At 34.6% G+C, this 26,291-nt stretch overlaps 1 protein-coding gene across 1 annotated transcript in view; it reads right to left on the bottom strand.

Moving 5' to 3' along the window:
* RagA-B (Ras-related GTP binding A/B) overlaps window positions 1-26,291 on the bottom strand; it is a 54,778-nt gene that overhangs the window by 6,747 nt on the left and 21,740 nt on the right. The window contains exons 4-8 of the mRNA XM_081769929.1: window positions 22,008-22,230; window positions 20,433-20,528; window positions 16,759-16,973; window positions 9,295-9,410; window positions 4,900-5,024 (exon numbers count right to left, since the gene is read on the bottom strand). Coding sequence (XP_081626055.1) covers window positions 4,930-5,024; window positions 9,295-9,410; window positions 16,759-16,973; window positions 20,433-20,528; window positions 22,008-22,230 — 745 coding nt within the window. The 3' untranslated portion in view covers window positions 4,900-4,929. The remainder of the gene's footprint in view (window positions 1-4,899; window positions 5,025-9,294; window positions 9,411-16,758; window positions 16,974-20,432; window positions 20,529-22,007; window positions 22,231-26,291) is intronic.

The raw sequence follows: 26,291 nt of genomic DNA, 5'->3' as shown, positions 1-26,291 counted from the left end.
TCCAGTGCAACTAGCACTTTTATCTTTATTTCTTGATTCTTCTCCTACATGTTAAAAAAAACATAAGAGAAACTTTTTCTACTTTCAATGATAACGAATTTGTTTACGACAAAGACAAGACTACTTTCCATATCAAAATTGTGATAACTAACTAAATGAAACACGTGTTCGCTACTATTCGAGAACTGTATTCTTGCATTTGACATCAATCAAGCAATTCGTGCTGGGATTTGTTTGACCATTTGCTTTAGCATTGTCCATGGGGTAACATTCATAAGTACTAAACGGCACAAGACTTAAAAATATAGGCACTAGACCTAAATTTCAGGTCTTGTGGCGTTTAAGACTTAAACCGTTTAAGTCTTGTACCTTTTTCATTAACTTGCCTTAGTTCTGAAATTCGCCACCAGTACATGAAATTGCGATGATGCATTAACTAGTTGGCAATAATGTTACGAACGTAGCTAATTCCAACGGTAACAGCTATATTCGTACTACTAAAATTATTATTATCATTATCTGTTCTGCAGTTATACATAAATTACATAATATAACCTATTTTATTCTAAGAATTAATTCTGTAATAGGTTAAGAAGTTCGTTTCTTTCAAATGGAGATACGAGAATCCCATGACAAATTCCTAAATAAGAATTAAATAAAAATGTTTAAAAAGCATATTTTAGCAGACTCTTCTGAAACCAAGCAAGCATTCAGAATTGCAATATATACTCTGTGGAGTGTATTTTGAGTAAGACAAAAGCCCACTTTAACTTTGCAAAGGTAGGACAAAAGCCCATCAAAATTTACTTAATTAAGACAAAAGCCCATCAAAATTTACTTAATTAAGACAAAAGCCCACTAGATATTTCACAACTGAACATTAAATACCGACTGGATACATTAAGAACGCAATAAATTTAAAATTGAACAAAGAACATTTATTATGCAATACAGTTACTATATTTCAGAGTGTGTTTTGATAGAGTTGATATATATATATATATACGCTAAAAGCAAACCCAAAGTCTATTTCCAGATTACGAAAGCTTCAATAAGACAATAAATATTACATATTACACACGTCTATCTATCTATATATATATTTCCAGTTTGTTACCTTTTTGAAACCCAAGTCTTGACAGTGCGTAAATATAAAAACCATAGCTTGTGGGAAATGTACGAATAAGTTAGTCATAAGAAATCGGAAAGTTCATGAAGTTCATTTGTTTGACTGTGTTCTTTTATAAAAGAGTAAAGATGAGTGACTTTCTGGGCATACTACTACAAGTAGAATCGTTAAATTTTAATTTTTAAAAATTATATTCTTATGAAAGCTGGATATAAGAAAGAATTTTTGGGAATACGTATCATAAAAAGGGTGGGGTAAGATTTTTTTTTTTTTTTAAACAGTAGTGTATCTCGCAAATCTCTGTAGCTAGTAAAATGAAACTTTGTATATAAACTTTCCACTGTAATAATAATAATAATAATAATAATAATAATAATAATAATAATAATAACTGAAAAATCAACACATAAAAGGGAAAGAACAAAGGGGCACTTTCTTTAATAGTCAGAAAATATTTATAAAGGAAGGAAGGATTTGCATAAGCTGGATGTGTGAAACTCGATATTTGAACTCTTAACTAAAAGTAATAAAATATGTTTTAGTGTCTTGTAAATTACACTTCTAAAAGAGAACGAGGATCAATTTATATAATATTAATTTTTACAATTTCCCACTGCTTATGAGATTTGGGCACGTCTCAGTTCATACAGTTAACAAATGAGTGTGGATAATTGTGGATGATTAATTAGGTTCTTTTGATTACTTTTAACATGTTGATGTTGTTTATCTTCTAAAGTGTTTTCATTCACATTCCATTATAAACATTCTTAATTTGCTGTAATTATTACACATGTTTAATAAACATAAAACAGACAAACCCCCATTTGGGGGGGGGAGTTTGTTTTGGGTGTAAAGTCATGACTTGCCGTCCGTGACATACCCTTTGATTTTGACTTCACGTACAATCAAGGCTCACGTCTCAAAAATGTAGCATATCTGAAATATACTACTACTACTACTACTAATAATAATAATAATAATAATAGTAGATTCCAACGGTAACAGCTATGTTAGTAACACTAAAATTATTATTAATAATGGTAACGAGTAAGGAATAGTTAATTATGAGTATGACAACTATTCGCTACATAAAGACTTGAATACAATAGTATATGTATAAAAATAATTTACTTCAAATCAGCAAAAGAAAGCAAAATTTATGACGTATATAACTAAAACACTAACATGTGATCAATGGTATGGAAATAAATAAAGACATTATGAAAGACCCAGGAAGCACATTTGATAGGCAGTTAAAATTTTGTCACCATACAAATGCTATCACGCAAAGAGCAAGAAAGGACAATAGGCTTTATTTATTTATTTCTCTTTATTTCAGAACGATAGAATATGTATTTATACAAATTACTTGTAAGAACTAAGCTAGAATCTGGTTCTGTAATATGAAACAGTATATCCGAAACTTTGACTTATAGATTGACAGTATTCTTGTCACGAACGTGATGGTAGAGTCACAAGAGATCTTTAGGTCTAGTGCCGTTTGGGACTTGGGCCGCGAAATGATTTTTAGGTCTTATGCCGTTTAGGATTTCTGTCGCGTCCCCTGTCCATCTGGTCTTAAACTAACGCGACCTAAACATGATTTATGAATACAGTATTCAAATAGGTTAGTTTAGTGAATTTAACTACCATCATCATGAAGTCTGTTTCCAACAAGATATATTTATTTTAAATAACATAGTTATCACAGATTTTTCCGCCCCTCGAAATTTGCTGCCCCATACGAATGCATGTGTTGTACTTATGGTAGAGCCGGCCCTGTTTCTGAATCCTATCATTATGCCAAACAAGTTTGTGAGGAGGAATAATTTCCTTACCACGATTGCTTGTAACGTGTGATATGTCACAGGAATGTTCAATTTCTGAAAAAACTCGAAGGAGAGAGAAAAGTGAATGAAAAATTCAATCAAATTGTTGATTAGGTGGATATGATCCTGGACAGTTAATATTTTATAATGTTGCACATGTAAGGATGGAAGATAAAGCCACAAGTTATGAATATGTTGGGGAATTCCAGTTTTGCCATTCACCTCAAAATTGGCATTGCAGAGTACATGGTAGTCACATTTATTTTCACCTTGCCAAGCCGCAAAACTGACATTGTGTATACATATTTCTGAAATATATACTCACTTAAAAAAATAAATAAATAAATAAAACTTTACGGGTTGCAAGGCCATACATTTTTATTGTAATGATTACAATATTAGATCAATCCGACAAGAGATTTGGTTGTACGAACTATCCATAAGCAGATGGGTTAGCAAAATAGTAAATCAAATTTAATTGTTTCCATTCATAATTTTATACATTTTTTTGATCTGAAAGGTACTCAATTGCCGCTAAGCACAAATGGATAGAAATGAGTAACTTTGAACTCAGAACTGACAAAAATTGAACTATATTTTGACTGACTAAATATGTGAAAACGGCTAGATTTAGCCATAAACTGGATAAATTAGCACCACTGTGAATGAACACGAACTTCATTGATAGTGGGCAAAACATACGCGAATTCGATTGTAAAATTTTTCTCTCTGGATATTTAGTAAAATGTTTTCGAATTCTAATAATTTATACTAATAATTCATTCTGGTCCACGAAGTCCGGAAATTCATCCCGAAAGGGGGGAAAAAAAATATTACATGCTCCTTTTGAATTGCTGCATATACGTCGTATAAAGGCCAAAAAATGAATATATGAGCCTTAATGATAAACAGAATTAAGGATCTACCTTGCACCAATCCAATACGAGTAACCTAAGAGAAGGGGCTTCAAAATACAGGGTATGTCTAAAGCAGTGCGCACCCACAAAGTTTTGTTAATAGAGGCCTTTTTTCTGGGGGGGGAGGGGGGATGTCTATGTAGCATTGAACCTGTGTTGTTCTACACTCGAAACGACGAAAAGTAATTGTTAAGTACTGTCATCTATATTCAGAGAGAGAAAAAAATGTTTTTATAAGATTTGTTTCCTAAACTGAAGGAACCACTCCAAGGAAAACGTTTCAATCCAACTGACGAAACTTCCAGTGACCCGAGTAATCAGACAGCTCAACAATGAAGATATCCTATCCGAAATACAGAATTTACCAAGCGTTAGGAAGCTGTCATACGCAAGAATGGAAATTAACTCTATACTGAAGGCCTGTGAAGGTATTTTGTACAACAAATTTTTACTTCCATATCTTTCAGTGTGCAGAACTTTTCAAATGACTCTCGTAATAACTATACACAATTATTATACCTAGGTATGCTGACTTGCACAGGCGAAGGATAATCATTCACTATGTATGTGAAATTGATGTTCATACACTTTGCTCTTCGTTTGATACCGAAAGCGGTGGAATGAGCACTAATAGTTTATATAACGCCAAAAACTAAGCTTGCAATAAAATATACCAGAGCTTAGTTGAATAGGCAGGGGGGAAAGTCAGGGAGGTATCCAGCAAGTTTTTACACTAAAAGCGGACTGAAACCACTTTCAGATTATAAAAGCATTAATAACAAAAGAAAATGAAGAAGTTATTCAAGTAATCATACAATGAGGACTATGTACCGAGGATCGAGGAGGGGGTAAGTTCCTTATTTTTTAGTAAATTAATTCTTTAATCTTAGGTAATTTTTATAAATATTACAATATGGTTCATATTTTTTACACGAACTATTTTACTTTCTTAGAGATTAGTCTATCGAATTTGTTATCATCATCAGAAACGACCTTGTGTACACTAAACAGATAAGACACTTACCTGTTCACACATAATTCATCTTTTCTTTTTTTATCTCGCAAGTGCACTTTGTGCTTGACTAACACGTTCCAGCTTCTCAAAGTGTTTTCTTGCATTTCGAATATTGATTAGCGTCGCTGCTGAGGCTGAAAAACAAACAAATTTTGTTACCAAAATATAAATAAATAAAATAAACGAAACATTTTTTCAACATGGTTTTGACGCTGTTGATTACACACAAAACTCGGAACAATGTTGATTAGGTAACTTCAAGCACGTAAAGGTTTCAGAAGTATGAAAACGTCAATTGTATATGATTCACATGCTTTACTCATAAGTAGGGGCACGAGTTTTTCGCACTAAGAATTTAAAAATTTTGCGTTTCGTTTTTCATATTTCGCGTTTTGTCGCATTTTCCGAATAAAATTTCGCCTTTTGTGGCTCTTGTGGAAAAGAATTCCCTGACATTTTTACAATTTTTCCTTTTATTCATAGATCGCTATAAAAATAAACCATCAATTACCTAAAAACAAAATACACTGAATATTTCACTTGACAATGTCAATTTCATTTATAGATAATATTTTTTCAAATCAAACTGAGGAAAATCAGTAACTAAACTTATGATGAGTGGAAAAGTTTTGTTGTCTTCTGAAAATACATAAGCACAAGTTGCATTTAAGCATTAAACATAAGCATGTTACATGTTTCCACATTTTCCTTCTTCATTGTGTACATTTGTCACTTATCATCAGCCCATACTTGGAAAAAAACCCTCACAATTGGCAGTGCTTGTTGGAAGCCACACATATGTAAGTGCATTTACAACAAACTTCAAACAATCATCACTTCGGAACTCCCCGTCCAGCTGCGATGGTGAAAGCTAGCGGGCAACATGTTCCCTATAGTCGTGTCCTAATCACCCAAAATGCACAGTTCATGCCACATTCTACCGTTTCTAAAGTAATGAAAACGTATTTTTTAAAATTTCACGCTAGATCGCGTATTGTTAGAAATTTCGTGCAAAAGTGCCAATTTCGCGTTTTATCACGCAACAGAAACCAATGAAACTACAGATAGAATATCATAAAACGCCAAGAAACTGAAAATTACTTAATTCTAACGCATTTCGCTTTATCGCGCATTGCGAAAAACTCGTGCCTCTACTCATAAGAGACAACTAATCGTGATTAATTCATTTTATATTGTTATACATAATAATAAAATCCTCACAACATTATATATATATTTGGAATTATCACACTCTTTCATTATTTGAAACTTCACAGAACTTAACAGTTAATCGAAATTTGATTTTTGCGTTTTAATAACACCGCGCTTAATATTAGCCATGGATATTACTTGACACCGTATACCAGTGTAACTACTGAGATTATAAACATTCTATTGACACACCATTCATTAAATTACACGAGAAGAAGTCAAAAAGTAAAAGGACTTGAGAAAAGGTATATTTATTCTAGCAACAGAAAACTGAAACACACACTATTTTTCTACATAATCTCCCTGAATTTCAACGCATTTTTCCCAATCTTTCACAAGTTTTTTGATTCCGCTGGGAAAAAAAAGTTTTTCGGTTGCACCTGTAACCAATTTTGCACCGCATCAATGACTTCTGCACACACACACTTTCCCAAAATTTAGCCTGTCATGTAAGATGGAATACGATGAACCATGACTGATATGTGAAGTACTGGCGATTTCGTTCACTGTGATTCGTCAATGGCTTTCAAATTATAATTAGCCGTTGATGCTGATTGAGTGTCCGATCTTTCCTCGTCACGTAAAGAAGTTCTTCCTGTTTGAAACGCTCTATCCATTCGTAAACCTTGCTTCGCGATAAACAACTGTCACCATACTGCGCTTGCATTCGACGAATAATTTCCGAGGGTTTAACACCTTTCGCAAACAAAAAGCGAATAACTCCCCTCATTTCCTTCTTGGTGCAGATCTACAATGAAGCTGCCATGTTTAACGGTTTGCTACACTCCAACGACTAATGCGGGAATAAGAGTGACATGTTGCATAGAAGTGTTGAAGACGACATTAATTCAGCGCTGGATGTAATAAACTTATTTGTGCATTATTTTGGTGTACCCGGCTCAGACAATTTAATTTCTTTTTATTTTAAAAAGGCTGCTATATTTAAACAAACAGTGTAACTAGCGTTGTGCATTCTCGCACGGAATAGCAGCATCCAGCAGACGAAGCAGCCAGCGGCCTTGGCAACCAACGGAAGCCAATCACAGCCATACCTGTGATTACGTCACTTTGGTAGGTGGGACTCGCGAGAACAAGAGAGAAATCGTGTGACGTGACTTTCAGTGGGCGCCAGAGACTCGTTGAAGAAAAAGCATACTGAAAACACTGCTGTCATGAATTAATCTAAAAATGAGAGAATATTATATCTATTTGTATTTTTAGAATAAAATAACATCCACATTTTATATTGATACCATTTATATCTATCATGTAAGGATATGTAAGTATTGAGCTTAGAATCAAATATAAACTTTCTTTATGCTTATCTTGGGCGTTATTCTGATCTGTAGCTAGTCGTCACATGTGCGTTCATTTTATGGTACATGGTGCAATATATTGATATAGTTGAATTCTTAGTGTGTTAAGTCGGTTTTCCACGTTAAATGATGCTGAAGTTTTGTCCTATTCGTAAGTTTAATGTTGTTATTTGAATTTTCGCCTACGTGTAGTTAGCGGTGAAAGAAGCTATTGCTTTTGTGATAACTTGTTTCGTCGTTAACGCTCGGGAGAAAAATTCAATTAATGACTATCTACTGTAATGTTTGCTCTACTTGGATTATCATCCTATGGAGTAAACATCACATGGATACTAGCAGTGTTACCAAACCCTAGTGCCTGAAATTGAAAAAGTCCCTTTACTTCCCCTCATATTAAAGTATTTGCCTTATTTGACGAGAAAGTCAGGTGCGAGTAATTTTTGTCACTTGACTCAACTGACGAGAATTTCTTGCAAATCCACCGTACTCTGTATACGTTAACATGTAGTCTTTGAGTTTTTATTACTCCTACCTATGTTTGTATGTATTAGCCCTCCCGTGGCTAGCACATACTCCTTTAGCCATGGGTTTCGATTCCCGGTGGGAAGGCATTGAATGCATTACGATGGTTCGGATTCCACCTTAAACTGTAGGTCATTCATATAAAGTTGGGACCATAAAGGGACGATACAATTTAATAAACAAAGAGATGCTGTGTACTTTAGTAGAGGACAAAGAAAAGAGTGCAGTTCGAAGTACAAAAACTGTGATGTTCGTAATAATTTATCTGAATGCATTGAGACGTACTATAACGAGCAATCAAACTACATCTGTGGTATTGGTAATTCTATGTATATTTAATCTTACGCATGCAAAACTTGACAGAAAAATCTCTTATGCTTCACTTTATATTAGGCATGCATTAATTGCAAATTTGGAGAGAAGCAATAGACCTTTATCGATTATTTATGGAATGTTTTAGTGTGTCAATTGTTTTCGTGAACGAACACGACATGCAAATAGTTGAATTTGGTATGTAAGCGAAAAGCATAATGGCTTTAAAAAATTGAGTTCGCAGAACAAAACGAAAAGGACTTAGTCCTATTTCTAATGAAAATTCTATTTTCCATTGTTTACAATAAGAATTCGCGCGCCAAATGCTTTTCCAATGTTAAGTCTATGAGCAGCCCGTTTTTCGGTGATTATTCCTCAATGGTATGTCCGCTCTGGACATGGGACACCTTACGACACTCAGTGCATGCTCTCGAATCACCATGTCAAATTTGGCGAAAAACTGTTTAGGCATCCTGGTGATCCCGTTTTTCGGTGATTATTCCTCAATACTATGTCCAAACTCGACATGCGATCTCTTACAGCATTCAGTGCGCTCTCTCGAATCACTATGTCACATCTGCTTAAGAACGGATCAGACATCTAGGGGGAGTATCTGAATAAACGAACGCCGAAGTATCTGAATAAGTCGAGTAAACAAAAGCTTCGGTCCTATGACTGTTTTTCTTTTGATGAAAATGAATTCGCATAGGTCTGCTTGAAAATTCAATGTGATTCCTGAGCAGAAATACTGAAATTTAAATATGACGCAAATGGGTTTGTGTGGGCTACGTGCGCACAAAAACAAACAAATAAATAAATAAATAAACAAATAAATAAATACATGGATATACCACTAGGGAAATCATTACCTCTTTTTAAATTCGCCCCCATCAGGTAAAAACAGACTGATTTTTTTATATCCAAGGACTGACATACGACATTTCATATAGTACACTTCTGAAATCACATTGTAAAACTATACATTATTATAAACTGTTGCAAATGATTGTAGATGATAGTCCACACAACTAGAAGTACTTACGAATTGAAGGATCCGACATGATGACCATTACGTATGTATTCGAAGTAAACACGTCAATGAACGAGGCAAAACTAGAATTACGAACCTCCATGCTTTGGAACTGGGCTGCCAATTTACTGAAAAAAAAAAAAAAAAAAAATTAGAATAAGGTAAAATAGAACAGAATTCATATAATTTAATTTGATTTGAGTTTCGTGTCCCTTTCAGCAGCTAAGGTATGAGAGATGTAGACTTGGAGCTTAATGTAGGATCGAAACCACATGAGCTTCTGCCAGGAATTGGAGCCGGGTTTCCTACACTAAATGCGTGTACGCTATTCACATAGCACGAGGGAGCTCAATTTATCTTATAAACACTACATTTCACCTTCATCAATATGAAATACTTAAAGGATTTACCTGAATACATTTTACCAAAAACGGTTTCATTACGTGAATAAAACATCTTGGAAGTACTGTACGTTACCGGAAAATTTAAAGCAAGTTTAACAAGGCGAGAAAGCACGGCATGTAGTATGCTATCCATGTTTGGGCCGTGTTAATCTTATTTCTTCATACCTATCCACTCTTGAATGGCCGAGAATTAATTCCTCATATCCAACAAAACATATCTTGAGCTTATGCCCTACAGTAATGTGCTTTCTGTCCACCAGGACTCTCAGTGGTCGTAATTAATGGTACTACATAAACTGTGTCTTTCGAACGAATCTTGTCTCAGTGATTGTAAGTAACGGTAGTATATAAATTGTGTCTTTAACACGAATCTCGTCTCAGTGATCGTAAGTAATGGTACTATACAGGGTGTTTCAAAACAACGCCGACAAAGTTTGGGAGGTGATTCCTGACACCAAGATAAGACGAAAAGTATAAACCAAATCTGGGTGTACAAATGTTTCCTTTCGGTGTTATAGGCTGTCAAAAACATGAAAAAATGAACTTTCAAGATCCATAGCTCCACAACTATGGGACCTACCGTAGTTGGGTCAAGACTTTATATAGGAACTAATATATGCGCCATTCAAAAATACGTATTTCAGAATTCTAAGATACACATGCAACACTTTTTATAGAGGCAGTTTGGCTACGGGCATATAATTTGAAGTAATCATCAACTACCTCTATAAAAATTGTTGCGGAAGTACCGCAGGATTCTCAAACATGGATATTTGGATAGGGCACATACTAGTTCTACGTCTTGACCCGTCTATGGTAGGTCACATAGAATTGGAGCTATGGACCTTTAAATTTCATTTTTCATGTTTTTGGCATCCTATAACTCCGAAAGGAAATATTTGTGCACTCAGGTTTGGTCTATACTTTTCGTCTTATCTTGGTGTCAGGAGCAGCAACATGCCTTCTTAAAAAAAAAAAAAAAAAAAAAAATTTAATGGATACTGTCAGTGAAAGCCCTACTTTGAAACATTATTTTAGAGTGTATATATTAAGTTACTAGTTCCAGTTGCAAAATTCACAATCTCTTTCAAGCATTTATTACAGAAGAATGCCTGCTGTCGTGAAATAAGGTTAAAAACAATGATTTCTGAGAAGTAAATTTCCATACTTAAAATTTCCTGACTTTTCCAGAATTTTTCAGCTTTTCATGAAATTCCCCGACTTTTCCAAGAGTTTTTAGAGTAAACTGAATTCCCTGATTTTTTCAGGTCTTTCCAGATCGGTGAGAACCGTTTTAAGACCTAGAATAAAATTTCTCCTCACATCAGAAATGAACGTTTTATCATAAAGCCACTTTGTTTTTCCCGAACATGATGGAATGTGTCGTAATTGCATAATCACTGGCGCACAATGATATACAAATTGTTGTAATAAAATCGGTTATTTCTTGATTTATAATATAGTACGTTCATCACCATTGGTTTTAATACACTGAAGCTTTACAGTTTATTATAGATATTTTTCTTTCTTTTCCAGAAGCACTTATCAGAAAAGATCCTAGATTCAATTTGGACAGAAGATTTTTCCATGTTTTTGCTTCACAAAATACAGCGTGTTCATAAAAATACTATCACATTTTATAGTGGTATTATGTCCCTTTGAATAATCGTATTTAAATGAAATTTGTCACATCTGAAAGATATATATATTTTTTCTTAACTATACTTTATAGATATTGAATGTAGGCCCCACGAGTGGTGATGCAGACATCAAGACGATATTCCGATTTATGCCACACATGCTGCAACATATCTGATGAAATGGATTGGATGGCAGCACTAATATAAAGTTACACTTCTTGCAAGTTTTGAGGCAATGGGGGTACATAGACACAATCCTTTACGTAACCCCATAAAAAGAAGTCACAGACCAACAAGTCAGGCGGCCACTTGTATAAGACATTATCATCATATCCTCGCCCGTCCAATCCATTTTCCCCGGAAGCTGCTCATTCAGATGGAGGTACAAGTGAGGAGGTGCTCTATCTTGTCGGAAAACAGTCATTTCCTTCTTTCTCCAATTGTGGAAATAACCAATTAATGAGCATATCAAGACAAGTTGAACCTGTGAGAGTGGCCTCTCGAAAGAAAAAGTGAGTGAATTTACTTTTCCTGTGTTTGTTTGCTCCATTGACATTATTGGCATTGTTGTCCACCATTGTTGTTCATTGTTGACACGCACAAAGATATTCGAGTTTTCCTTTCAAATGGATCTATTTCATTTAAACACGATTATCCAAAGCACGGTAATACCACTTTAAAATATGATAGTATTTCTATGGACATGCTGTATATTTACGTATGTAATTGGCAATACTTCTCACTGCCACCGAACAACCTATCAACATGTCAGCAAAAATCTACACAGTAGTAGATATAAGTGAATATACTCATTTCTAGTTTTACGGATACAAAGGGGAGGAACACTGGTTCATGCTCCCGATTTACCCGTATGTTCCGACACTACATCGGTAGTGATGGTTATTCACAATTATATTACGAAAGAAACGGGAATAATATAGTACTTCTAACAAAGCACACTATCCAATCTGACACTAAAATATCCGTACACAATAATTATGCACTATAATACAGAAAACTAAATATTTTAAGTTTAAAATCAGGGCTTTTAAACTAAAACAACTGCTTCAATTTTTGTCCGTTACTTTCGATATTCCTTAAAGAGAGGTTCGTAAATACCTGAATATCATACTGGAAACTGAGAACACGCAAATCCTTATAATTTCAATGCAATACTTACAAAAACCCAGTTTATGGTCATAAGTATTTACACAAGTAATATATTATATCATTCCACTTACAGAGTTCTCCTTTAAGCTTTCTAAGCTTTCGACACTTGCTTGGAGTCTTGGTCTCGGAGGTTAAAAACAGAAACAATACAAACACGAAGGAATAAAATTGGAACGGACTTACAAAGGGAAGAGCTGTATTGCACGGAAACACGTTGTCAAGTACGTCAACGATCAACGGATGATGATGATGCAAACTAAAATATGCCGGAGTCAATTTGTGCGCCTTTCCTGTTCCTTGTTGGAAGGTTGCCAACTCATGTTATTATTTTTATTGTCACATGCCAATGCTGTGAAAATTTTGTAATAACTATCTCCCATTCGTCACTCAGCCATTCCTTGTCTAGATTTAATTTTGTTTTTTTAAATGAATAAATAAATTTTCAAAAACTAGTCTCTCTACTTCATTTCTAGGTCCAAATAAAATGTTTGAGTCTTCTACTCTGTGTTGCGTTCCTTTTAAATGTTTCGATAAACCTAACACCGGATTTTCAGCTTTTCAATCTCTTATATGCTCATTTACTCGGACTTTTAGATTTCTTTTCGTTTTGCCTATATAACTCTCTTAGCAACTGCATTTTATTTCATAAATACCAGATTTTTCATTAGGATTCGTGTAATAACTCTTAAATTGGGTAATGTTCAGTAGCGTCACTAGAATTTTTCTCAGGGGGGCCAATGAGGGGCCCAAGAAAATTTTGAGGGGGCCATCTCCAATGAAGAAATTTTTTTCATATGTATATATATATGTATATGTGTGTGTGTGTTCAAGGTGAATGTTTCCATCTTTGTTGTTCATAATTTTACTCTTTTACGGTGAAAATGTATGAATGTACTACTTCAAACAACTAGGATACATTAATATAATTGATTTCCAATATAAGTAAGTAGTAATGTAATCGCTGCATTTAAAATGTGTGTGGCTGGTTGATTTAAGTGGAAGCAGAGAAATACACTTTTACAGGTCAAGAAAATAACTTAGAGGGTCATGCCTCTACTTAAAAGAGGATCTTTCTATTCTTGTGGGCAGCAGCAAACTTATCAACAACTTCTTCTAGATCTAACGATTTAGCAATTTTCTTCAATATAAAGTAATCCTAAGTTTTTCAACAATGTCTTTAATCTTTTCAAAGATGAGAATGACCTTTCACAAGTAGCACTAGAAACTGATTAAGTCACAGAGATGATATCTATTTTATAGGTTTCAAGGAATGCGTTTTTGTAGACGCAAAGATCAACGAAATTCACCAAGGAATCAACTGGTTTTCTCTCGTCTTCATACAACTTAATTGTATTTGCGACGATTTTGAGTCTACATTTAAATATTTCCAGATCACTTTCATAACACTGGGCCATATGCTCCACAATGTTGTCATTTAGAAAGTTTTCACCTTTTGGATGTAGAGTGGTGATTGATCTAATGATTTTGCTACATGATCCAAAGCGTTTTTCCGTCTCAGTGATAGCTTTATCAATAGTAGGCAGAAAAATATCTCTTAGTATATTATCTTTAGAAAATTCGTTTTCTGCCTCCAATGAAGGAAGAAATTCATCCAAAATGAATTTGTGATATTTCGATGGCAAATGTCTAATTCGTTTCCACAAGGAACCCCTATAGCCTATCTGTTTCCGGCTCTGGAATTTCAGGACCATTTTCTTTGCATATCCACAAATATTCTTGATAAATTTGTTCGAATGTTGTTCGTTGAGAGTCATATTCTCCAGACCACATTTTCGACAGCGTTTGAACTAGTGAATCTACAAGAATTAAACTTTCCGACATGTCTGCATCTACTTAAACTAAGGCGAAGCTCAAAGTTACAACATGGCAGCAGTCATATTAAATTTTACCCGAAAACATTCCATCTCGTATAGATGACATTTATTTCCCGGATGGAATGATGGAAATAAATAAACATCACAAGTTCCAGATTTGGTTTAATACCGCATAATAATATAAATAATTGTTTGGTAGATAAACCGTATTATTATTAATAATAATGAAGTAAAATGTGATGTACGAGGACAAAAGTGCTTACGAGACAAACGTCGCACAGAAACAGGAACTGAACTCTAACAGAACAGTGATTTGCCGTTCCACCCCACTTTAAATTATAAGCCTTGCTCTTGAAGCTTAAGTTTCACTTTAAAGTAAACTGCCAATAATTATCATGTATTCTTAATATTTCAGAAAGATGTCAAAATTTCACGCTCTAAAAAATGGTAGCCTAATCAGTGACGAAACTAGACATTTGGTGCCCAGGGCAAATTTTGCGATTAGTACCCCTTTCATCTATGTACATCTACACCAATAAACACACATATTAGTTTGCTGGCGCCCGGGCAACTGCCCCGGTTCCAGGATCTTGTTTTGATCTGGCCGTAGTTCAATTACTTTTGGTTACTTTTACCCTTGAGCTCTCAAACTGAGTAATGAATGTGCCTCGTATTAAAGTGATGAAGTGAGCACTCTTTGAAGCAAAAAGAGGAAATATGTTCTTCTTTCCCTAATATGAAACAGTGTTAGAACAGACATTTCAATCGGGACTTCTTACAGCAAAAGAAGTATACGTGGTCCTTTTCCTTTCTTTCGTTTGTTTACCTTCACTACTTTTTAGAATTTGACGTGAATTCAAATACACAAACACTTCACACCCACACTGAATGGCGAAAGCTCAGCGGTAGAACATCAGCTTAAGATTCGAAAGATGGTGTGATTGATCCCTCGGCAACTGGGGAGATTACCAAGATTCTTCCTCGGTGGCCCTACTGACTAATTTCCCTTATTTCTATCCTCTGAGTCTCGGATGTTTCAAAGCCTTAAAATAAATTCAAATGTAGTTGAAATAACGCTACTATCCTGTAGTCGATGCTAAATTAATATTGTAAGTTTTGAGATTAGATTTGAAGGAGAGGCATGGACTAATCGATGGAAATTAATTACTTGATGTAGGAAGACTTCTTTCGTCCAACACGAGTGTAAAGGTTTACTGCAGTGCATGCTATTCGTAAGTAAGCATCTCTTATTTTAGTATGACTTTCAACATTGAAGCAAATCAGAATGCAGACTTTTTTTTTTTTTTTTTGTCGAAAACAAAGAAGACAACCAGATAAGGGACAGAGGTTTAAAAGGAACGTTCAAACGCTGAGGTCAATGCGTGCACCTTACAGATTTCGATAAATTAGATCTTGCTGTACTACAAACAAAAAGGAGCCTGAAGATTTTTGCTCGAAACGCAGACTATTGCAACAACGATTCTGCAGTTGGTAACTTTGTTGTCGAGATATGTTTCGGTAGTAGTTTCACTTGCGGCCACTATTAACTCACCGTCTGTCGACCTATAGCAGTATCACTCTATGTGTGTGGGGGGGGGGCAAGATTTTGAGCAAGGGGACCTGGCCCCCCAGGCCCACCCTTGGCTACGCCACTGGTAATGCTCTTTTCCAAAGTTTTGGGGGGATTTAAAGCTGTACGAAAACTGTATTGTGTGTAGATTCTATATAATGCAGTTGTCAATCTGGTAAAAATACGCAATCGAACCCACTTTTTATCTTCTATTTCGGTTTCAGGTTTATTGTAACTTAAATTCCTTTTAACTTGATTATACCAATTATATAATAATAAAGCTGGGTACCCGTTCAAACTAACCAGCTTCATCACGTATTCAATCTCTGTCTGTAAATCTGTTTTTAAGAAAGTAAGACGTATGGCACACAAAAAGAAATTCTTCCAAATGTTGGCTTTCGTACCTGCTGAATGTGCAGATTTATAATGAATATACTGTGTACCGGCTGTGGGCTTATGATGGACACTGGTAATGAACGTATTGTTATACCTTCTTATATGAAGGTCTAAGTACGTAAGACTGTAGTCCATTTCTTACTCAACAGTGAATTTTAAATTGCTGTGAATATAGTTCAATTCTTAAGTAATTCAGTTATGAATCGTCCTTGCACAAGAAAAGTACATCGTCAACATATCTATAATATCCAACTGCACCAAGTTTCTGTTCTTTCAAAACCCTACTTTCAACCATATGGAGTATTAGATTCGCTAGCAATAGTGATAAAAGGTTTCTATATATATTATAGATCGAAATAATGTCTCTGAAAATAATGATGCGAAATTCAAACTAAACTTAAAATGTGGACCAAACACACTTCTCACAATGTACCATTAACATGCAGAAACATTCATCTTACCTGCAACTTAATTTGAATTGTTTGATTATGTTGCTGACTTTCTCAAAACGATGAACGTCTCGGTGCGGCCGACGTTGACAATGTGATATCACTAGAAACGTAGCTCTTTCAAACAGTAACACTTCATCAGCGTCGATAATATTCGCAAATTCATGTAAACTGTGTTCCAACTCTTTTACATTCGGAATTAGTTTATATACAATAGACGACCACGCCTGAAAATATACATATAGAATAGCTATAAGCATTATTACTTAATGAAACAATAGGATGCATTATTTGTTAATCTTTTCAAATTGTTTGCACCATTTATATATAATAATGTAAATACAATTTAGAATGGTAAACTTTATTTTATATACAGGGTGGACATAAAGTCTCTCTCTGATAACAAACATTAATAACAAGAAAGCAAAGAATGATACAACTATGCGGTCTGAAAACATCGCTTGTATGATACTTCAAGATTTTGCTACAGCGTGTGCTGTCATCTACTGCAGCTGGCCGCAGCTCGACAGTCATTTGTTTATAAATGGCGTCAACATAGCAGAAAGAGAAGTGTATGATGTGGTATCATGAAACAAAATCTCCTATCATAGTTCAACGAACATTCAGGAGAGAGTATGGACAGCAGCCACCAGATGTTAAGAGCGTAAAGGAATGGTATAGCAAGTTTATTGCTGCAGGAAGAGTTTTAGATCTTGATAGAAGCAGTAGACCGAGTTAGTGACGAACGTGCAGAAGTTGTTTGTGTTGCTTTAACCCGAAGCCCACGGAAATCCTTGCGTTGCGAACTTCTTCCTGTCGCGCTATGTTATTTAATAAAGACAGGGTTTACGCAACACCTGTCCTTGATATTGCAATACTCAAAAAAGGATAAGGGACGCATTAGACAGAATGACTCCTGAAATACTGAGTAACACATGAATGGAAACTGAACATCGCATGGATGTCTTGCGGACAACTAACGGACCACATATGGAAATTCTCTAAATCAGGTATATATATATATATATATATATATATATATATATATATATATATATATATATATATATATAAAACTTTTATAGTTTTCCTATTATTTGCCGAAAACCTCATGCTTCTATCATTCTCAGTTTTCTTGTTATTAATGCTTATTATCAGGGAGAGACTATGTTCACCCTGTATATAATAATGTAAATAAAATTTAGAGTAGTAAACTTTATTTTATATACATCAATAGGATGTGTATTAATAATAATAAAAAAGTAAGGCTCATGTGAAGCATCTGGGTAAAAAACAATTGCAAACAGTTCGTGACAAATTCTCATCATCGTCAGTGAAACTTTTTCTAAAATTCTACGTTGTTCGGAAAACATTTCTGTAAAATCATCTTTTTAGTAGGAAGAACGTTACTAAGACTAGTTTTAGACGGAAGCATTTATCGTAGCCGATGTGCTGCCAAAAATGTCGTATAATATTCTATGGCATTGAGAGTATATGGTGCTTTTACACGGTCGCATTTTGATAAGCATCTCGTCGTGACGTAGCAAACAAATCACTGGAGAAGAGCGCAATTATGGCTCCGAAACTAAAGCGTGAAGTAGCAAAAGCTATAGTGGTTGTAACAACAGTTCTCGCCGGTTATATTAAAAAACGAAAACCATAAAGAAGTATGTGAGCAAAGAATTGGTTATTGCGGAGAGATGATAATATTTCAGTTCTTTCTATGGTAGAGAAAGAACTGAAGCCTGAGGATCCAATTGCATTTAAGAACTTCCTGCGTATGGATAATAAAGCATTCGAAAAGTTCTTCGTACAAACAAGGATGCTCCTCATACTTTTCAATCAGCATAATAATAGCATCCAAACTTTTTTTTTTTTTTTAAATACAATTCAATTTCCCACAGAAAACAAGAGCATGGATATTTAGCACAAAATCTTTCGCTTCCTTTTAACACAGCACAGCGCTGCAATCGGACCAGAAATGTTGGGGAAAATGCTACGAAATAGAGCAGGTTCTATCGACAAAAGATGCCATAGGACATGCCATGGCATGTGAAATGCTATAGCTTTTGCTACTTCACTCGGTAGGATATCGATGATACGATTTTTGCTACAAGAAATGCTACGATAAATGCTGCCGTCTAAAACTAGCTGCTTAAGTTGATTAAAAAAAATAATAATAATAATTCGCTGTTTTTGGAATAAACAACTCCTACATCTTTGATGAATGGAGTTGAATATGGGAAAATTATGAGTGCACACATCTATTAATCAAAACAGCTATCATCAACAACATAAGGGTTTTTATCATTTTACATGAGGTACAACAATTTAAAATGCACTTTTCGGGAATAAGAAGAATGAAATGATTCAGTGCTGTGCTGTCCGCGAGTATATTTCATTTGGCTCGCGAATGAAAATGAAAAAGAATATATATAATATGTTCCTTTTTAAATCTATGAATAGGAAGAGTACAGTAGGAAGAGTATCTGAATCGAGACGACTTCTCGAAATGTGAAAATATTTCCTTTAATCTCTCAGTTACCAAGCTTATTCTGCAAAGCAATTTTTAGAAAAATGTTATTTCATATAATTACGAGGCGCGTTCGGAAAGTATCCTCCGATTGGTCAATGTGCGTGAACTAGTGGGGCCAGCGCTACCATCTTTGCACAGATGTAAGCGGTAGATCAGTCTGCATCCAGCCGTAGTGTCTGATCACTAGTTCCACTTTTGTAGCGTCTCAAAATATGTGCTGCAATAGAAAACCCTGCCAAGTGCGAGCTTTTATACATTTTCTTACGGCAAAACAATATTCGGCAGCAACTATTCATCGAGAACTTTGTGTCATGTATGGGTAAAGGAGTTGTTCGTGAATGGGTTTTCGTTCATTTAGAAGTAGATGAACAAATATTCATGACGAAGAGAGGAGTGGCAGGCCATCAGTGGTCACTGATGAACTCCTTTAGAAAATTGATGCAAAAGTTCGTGAAAATCTACGTTTCACAACCACGGAGCTTTCCGATGAATTTACAACCTGTGTTATATGACGTAGACACAGAGGTTAGGCTACAGGAAATAGGCACACGCGGGAGATTTTTATGCTGATGGAATTTCTACGCTAATGCAAAGGTATGATAAGTGCTTAATTGTTTATGGAAACTGTGTTGAAAAATAGAGCAAAGTAGTTGATTTTAGATGTATATAATAAACATCATATGTTTCTTTTTTAACCAATCGGTTATTTTCCGAACGACCCTCGTATTTTCAAACATTCGTAGCTCAAGCCTTAATTGGTTTAGACATGAAACGAAAAGTATCACACTCAGCAAACCGCTGCTTTGGGGGAGGGGAGGAAGAATGATAATTGCATAAGCATGATTCTTGTTTTGTCCTAGTTTCAAATTTACTCGATGCCATCTATTTAAATTGTTGAGAGAATTATACTTCTTACGCTAAATACATTACAAATTTAAGCTAATGCACTTTTTTTTTTTTTTTTTTTTTTTAACTCTACATATTAACAACTTACTGGTTTGCCTACCAAGGTTTCAAACTATGAATTATTGTGGTATCTTACTAAAAAATACTGAAAGCACGGAAACTTTCGTTGAACAGATTTTACATTAGCATATTGGTTATCTACACGTAACTATTCATAAGCCAATTTCATGTTCTGGAAACTTACCCTATACAAAGTTTCATCCCATATAGAAGTACGAAAACAAGTGCAATCTAAAGGTTTCGACAACCTTTTAAGATCTTCTTCTCTTTCTCGAAATATCTGAAAAGAAACCAAACATCAACTGCATGAAAACAGATAATATTAGGAAATTAATTTATAGAAAAAATAAGGTTGAAATATTTATTTCCTTTGATACTTCACGTAGACACATTACGAACCAAGGTATGGCAGAAGATGAAACCTACGGTATCAACTTGTAAATAAATTAAGGTGATTAATAACATGAATGCTTACGAAGAAAGTCTCTAATAGCGAAACTTTGAGCAAAATACTTTTCACTTCCCTGCTAAATGTGTACACAAATTGTTCACCTAAGATCACTTTGTGTGTGCTGTTTCAGCATCTGAGATGAACAATTTGTAAAGAATATAATGAATAAAATATTCTTCGCTTGTATATCCAGTTCAGCGAACTACCGGTATTTATCACATAATTTCGGCATGCTCTGACGTTTTCAGTTAACTTTTGAAGACTTCCTACACTAGATTCATTGCTAGGATATTTTTTTTTTAAATCTCGTAGCAAAGACTAATGTACAAAGTTTTCAGTCAGGAGTTCCTGAGGGAAAAAAAAAAAAAAAAAACGCTGACATTATGGTTCATCGAACTGGATGCATAAGCTAAGAATGTTTTATTTACTACACAATATTTGCCCATAAAGTAACCAAACTTTTACTAGAGATCAGGTACCACCTATAGACCTTTGTTACATTAATTACGTTACACTATAAGTTCCTAAATGAAGTCTTGATCCGACTTTGGTAAGTCCCATAGTTTTGGAGCTATGGATTTTTTTTTCGGCCGCCTATAACTCCGAAAAGAAGCATTTATGCATCCAAGTTGGTCTATACATTTTGCCTTATCTTGGTGTCAGGAATCACCTACCAAACGCTGTCACTGTTGGTTTGAAACACCCTATATTATATATATATATATATATATATATATATATATATATATATATATATATATATAATGAAAGAAAGAAACAGCTTATAAAGCACAGAGAATGAAAAAGTGACTGACTGGACCGCTACTCGAACCCGGGACCTCTGGCAAACCGGGCCGAGTCAGCACGGTACGCCGGAGGTCCCGGGTTAGAGTCCCGGTCCAGGTAGTCACTTTTTCACTCTTATAGAATCCACATGTACAAAGGATCTGGATATGTTAAAAATCGGCTGTTTCTTCTTTCATTAATTTCTATTAAAAAAAACAGCTTATTTAAATTTTAAAAAATCAACTAAAATTATTTGTAAAATTTTACTCTTACTGACAAGTCTTCTTCTAGTGGCTAGTGTGCTAGGTTCGATTTTTAAAGCGTTACGGTGGCTCGGATTTCCCCTTAAACTGTAGGTCCAAATCTCATATAGCCTTGGAACAGCCAACTTTACGAAACAAACAAAAGCTTAAATAACGTTCAAAAAATACCAGACGGTGATTTATAATTAAAGTAAATAAATTTCACACAAATTGTTGTCTGAAAATTATTAAATTTATCTCTTTTGTTAGCAGTACCCACCATATCTCTCTGATCTTCCTGTACAAGATCCATTTTATGGACCAGACAGAAAATTTTGGCTTCTGGAGAATTTTGAAGGATTGCTTCCAAACAACTTTGGTAATAATGCATGTCTTTGTCCAGCTCCCTGCTTTCCACATCAAATACATAAATTAGCACTTCTACATTGCGAAATATATTGTCCCTCTGACTGGCAAAGTAGTTCTCCATAAATGCTTCTTGGCTGCAAAGAGATTAACAGATTTATTATGAAAAAGCAAAAGCACATCTATTTTAAGCTACTGTAAGAAGTATATCATTATAAAATAGGAGTTTTATGCTGGCATACAGAGAACACTGTAATATCCCGCATAGGTTTCTACTCAAACAATCAACATGTGCTTTTATTTATAAACACCTCGTGCATTTCTATTACAAGTACTATAAGAAGTAGACGACAGGAATTAGCGCCACCACTGCATAGGAGCAGCTATAAAAATCCCAGGATCGCCATAACTTTGTATTCATGTAATTTCGTTTGATTTGATTTGAAAAATAAATCATAAAGACGCTACAATCAGATCTAAAAGAAAAGCTTCATCAAACGGGAGTTAAGATTCGCTTTCCTTCTCCTCACCGAAACTGCTCTTTCAAACATGAAATAAATTCACTTCTCACTCGCTTTGCTTGTAAGAAACATATCCATCCAAGCAATGAAAAATTGCTGAGACGTGCCTTCTCAACCAAAAGTATTGACTAAGAGAGGAGAATCGATCAATGCCGGACGCTAGAGAAGCAATGTAGGTCAGCTTGAGAACCTTAAGCACGTTTAACGCCACCAGAAGGCACAGGCATCATCAAAGGTATTCTACCATTGTTGGCAGGTCAATCATCTTTAATTTTTAACGAATTTAGCTTCACACACCGTTTGGTTGGTTAGATTTCAGACATCATGTCTTTTTGAAACTTAAGTTTCATTCAATGCTCCTATTTAGTACCCAAAATTTAATGTTTTGAGTACTAACAGAGCCGTTCCATGTCAAATCAACGAAAATACATTCACGTTTCAGATTCATGTCAAGTAAGGGGCAATCCAAATGAAATCGACCAATTTCCAGGTCAAAGGTTGTGAAGCAACGGATTTTTTTTTTTTTTTTTTGGAAACACTTGGCAATATTTTGTCTTGCGCTTTTTTTTATTAATATTATTTATAAACATACTAGCCAAGACGTAAAACATATTTTAGCATGGGTCGCCACTTTTTATAAGAAGTAAAAAAAACTTACCAAGGAACTAATTTTCCTTCACGTGTTTAGGTTTGTTACTTTAAGACTTGTGCTATTATAATTTCGTTGCCACATGACACCTTATATTAAATCTGAACCATAGTCATTGTAAAAAGAAAATACTATAGCGGTCATTCCTGGAGGACAATAAAATATTCAATTTATTTAACACTTACTGTACAGGTAAAACTGTATGCCCAAAATTTTACCGTAGTAACAAATACACGTAATACTTTGCAGTTGTGCTGTAATACTTTAAAAATGCAGGTAAGTCTTTAGTATTTTCCGATTTTTTGAACAATACTATTAATTGTAAGTGCAAACACCATATTCAAGCACTATAATTATATCAATACCCGTTTGCTTTCAAACTATATCCATGCAGTTTTTACTATTTTTCCCCTTTGCATTTGCACTTAGTTTTCGTTTATAACTTTGAAAAATAAAATGCACAAAGGAATGTTGTATTGTAAATATTCCATTTCTTTAAAAGATATACTTATCCTGCTCATCAATTTGTTAATTTTAACAATTATTGTGAGATAAATAACATACTCCAATTTTCTTTACTTTTTTTGCCGCGCTATTCCGGACGGTGAACAATTCAACTTACTCTCTTTTTTTACGGAAATTCTTTTTAAAAGCACAGCATACAAATTATAAAGACTAATTTTGACAATTGTAGAGACACTAGTTAAACAATCTTAAAAACACACCAAACCAAGAGTGAACCATAATAAGAATTACATAAACAAATGAAAACAGATAAAAACATTATAAACAGAATATTCAAAATATTGTAGGGGAAAAACTGAACGCTACAAGGTTGCCGACAAAATTTATATATTAAAAAAAATAAAAATAATAAAAATAATAAAAAATAATTCTTACTTAAGACTGTACCACATTCAGGGAGTTGAAAACGGGTATTCATTTATTTTTTACCCGCACAGTTTTGTTTGTAGCGGCCATTTTGTATAGGCACGTGTGCGTATTTTGCACTTTACAGAGGGTTCCGTTAAACGCTGTAACTTTTTTAGGTTTTGAAGATAGTGAGTTCAAACCAAAACCACATGAAAGGTAATGGAATGGACAACACTCTATGTTTTGTGCATTTGAGACGTACTTTAGAACTCGAAAAAGAAGCTCTGAACATTGAGGCTGGAAACCTAGAAATGGCCATTTTGGAATGTGCATTTTGAAACGAATTTTTTTTTTTTATTAAGTCTACATAGAGACTAGATAATAGACAACGTCCCAAACAAGTTTTAGATCTGAGAACAATATACGTGATTTTTGGAAATTTTTAAACAATGCGAATTTTCGAAAATCGAGTATTTTTACCATCAAATATCTCCGGAAGGACACAAGTGAAAAATCTCAAATTTACATAGAATAGACGATAGTTGTGCAGTAACAAGTGAGTAAAATTGCATCACTAACACTTGAAGTAGTTTTTGAGTTGTAAGTTGTTGCAATGATATGAAACTCGTGATTTTAACAGCTGTGTTAATAGTATCTCAGACATACAATTTACTGTATTTATGTTTTATCAGAAGAAGCGCAGTCAAACAGCAAGAAATTCGAGATTTGCTACTTGTAAAAGAATTATCAATATCAGATCATATAGATTTGTACCTCTATCTCTCATTTTTTCTCATAGAACTAGATACGTCTCAACTATAAAATGAACTATAGACGCCCTGCACGTAAAAAGAATCATTAACTTCGGTCTCGGTGTCCTGTCATCACAAACTATTACAAAGAAACATGTATTTCACGCATTCGCACATAAACTTCCTAAAAAACAATTCATCATGGATTATTCTTTCTGGCCATTTCAACAACTCTGCTGGGAACGCTGGGCACTATATTAAACCTCTGCAGGCCTTCTGCTAAAATAAATTAGATTTTGCCACATTAACATATTTTGTTTGAGGAAACGTACATATGGAAGATACTGCATAGCCATTTTGGACAGTTGCAGTGCTTGAGAGGCATGTCTCTGCTATTTACAACAAATGATTCTTAGGTACCAGCCATGAACTTGAATGAAAATTATTATATTTCGCAACTATTTTACACACAAATTACAATGGTTAACTTTCGCCCTTTCTAAGTCATACATTACATGTTATTCGTGTTCATTGTTTGTTTATGTTAAACTACGGATATTTCGTAATGCATACATTAAACCAGTGTCCTTCTAAAGCAATTTACAAAAATTGGGTTTTGGCCACCTTTTGGCTCGTCCTGAGCCACTGTGCTTTGAAGCAAAGGTAAATCAGATATTATGAATACTCAGAATCAGATGAATTTACTGATTGAAGTGCTTCAGTACTTCCAGAACAACATGTTGTCATTTGCACCTAATGATATCGTAGCCTGTATTTACGACGAGAAATGGTGGATTGGAAGAATTGAAGACATCAGTCAGAAAAATAACGATCCTTTTGTTCACTTTTTCCATCCCCATGGCCCAAGAACCTCTTTTAAACTATCTACGAATAACAAAGTGTGGGTGCCAATCACTAAGATTCTCCGGAAACTCCCACCCACGAAGTTCACAACTCCTACAGGTCGTACTTTCAATATCAGTGCCAAACTCTGCACACAAATTAGTCAACTGTACAAGATATGATTCATAAATTATGCACACTTTACCCATTTAAGATTACTGTTGTGTTATTTTGACTTTCGCTACAAAGTTTACATCCATGCCTCATGGCGCTTCATAATATTAAGCCCTAGTGAACGAAAAATTTATAACTCAGGAACTACTCAAATCTCAATGATGCAATTACACCCATTTGTTACTGCATAACTATCTTCTATTTTGTGCAAATTTGGGATTTTTCACTTGCGTCCTTCCGGATATATTTGATGGTGAAAATACTTGATTTTCGAAAATTAGCTGTTTAAAAATTTCCAAAAATTCAAGTATATGGTTCTCAGATCTGAAACTTGTTTGAGACGGAGTCTATTACCTAGTCCCTATGTAGACAAAAAATTGAAGATG

This window comes from Thermobia domestica, chromosome 8 (genome assembly GCF_964235325.1).
Source record: "Thermobia domestica chromosome 8, izTheDome1.hap1.1, whole genome shotgun sequence".
Lineage (NCBI taxonomy): Eukaryota > Metazoa > Arthropoda > Insecta > Zygentoma > Lepismatidae > Thermobia > Thermobia domestica.
Note: the sequence above shows the minus strand (reverse complement) of the source record. Positions and strands in the feature narration are given on the sequence as shown.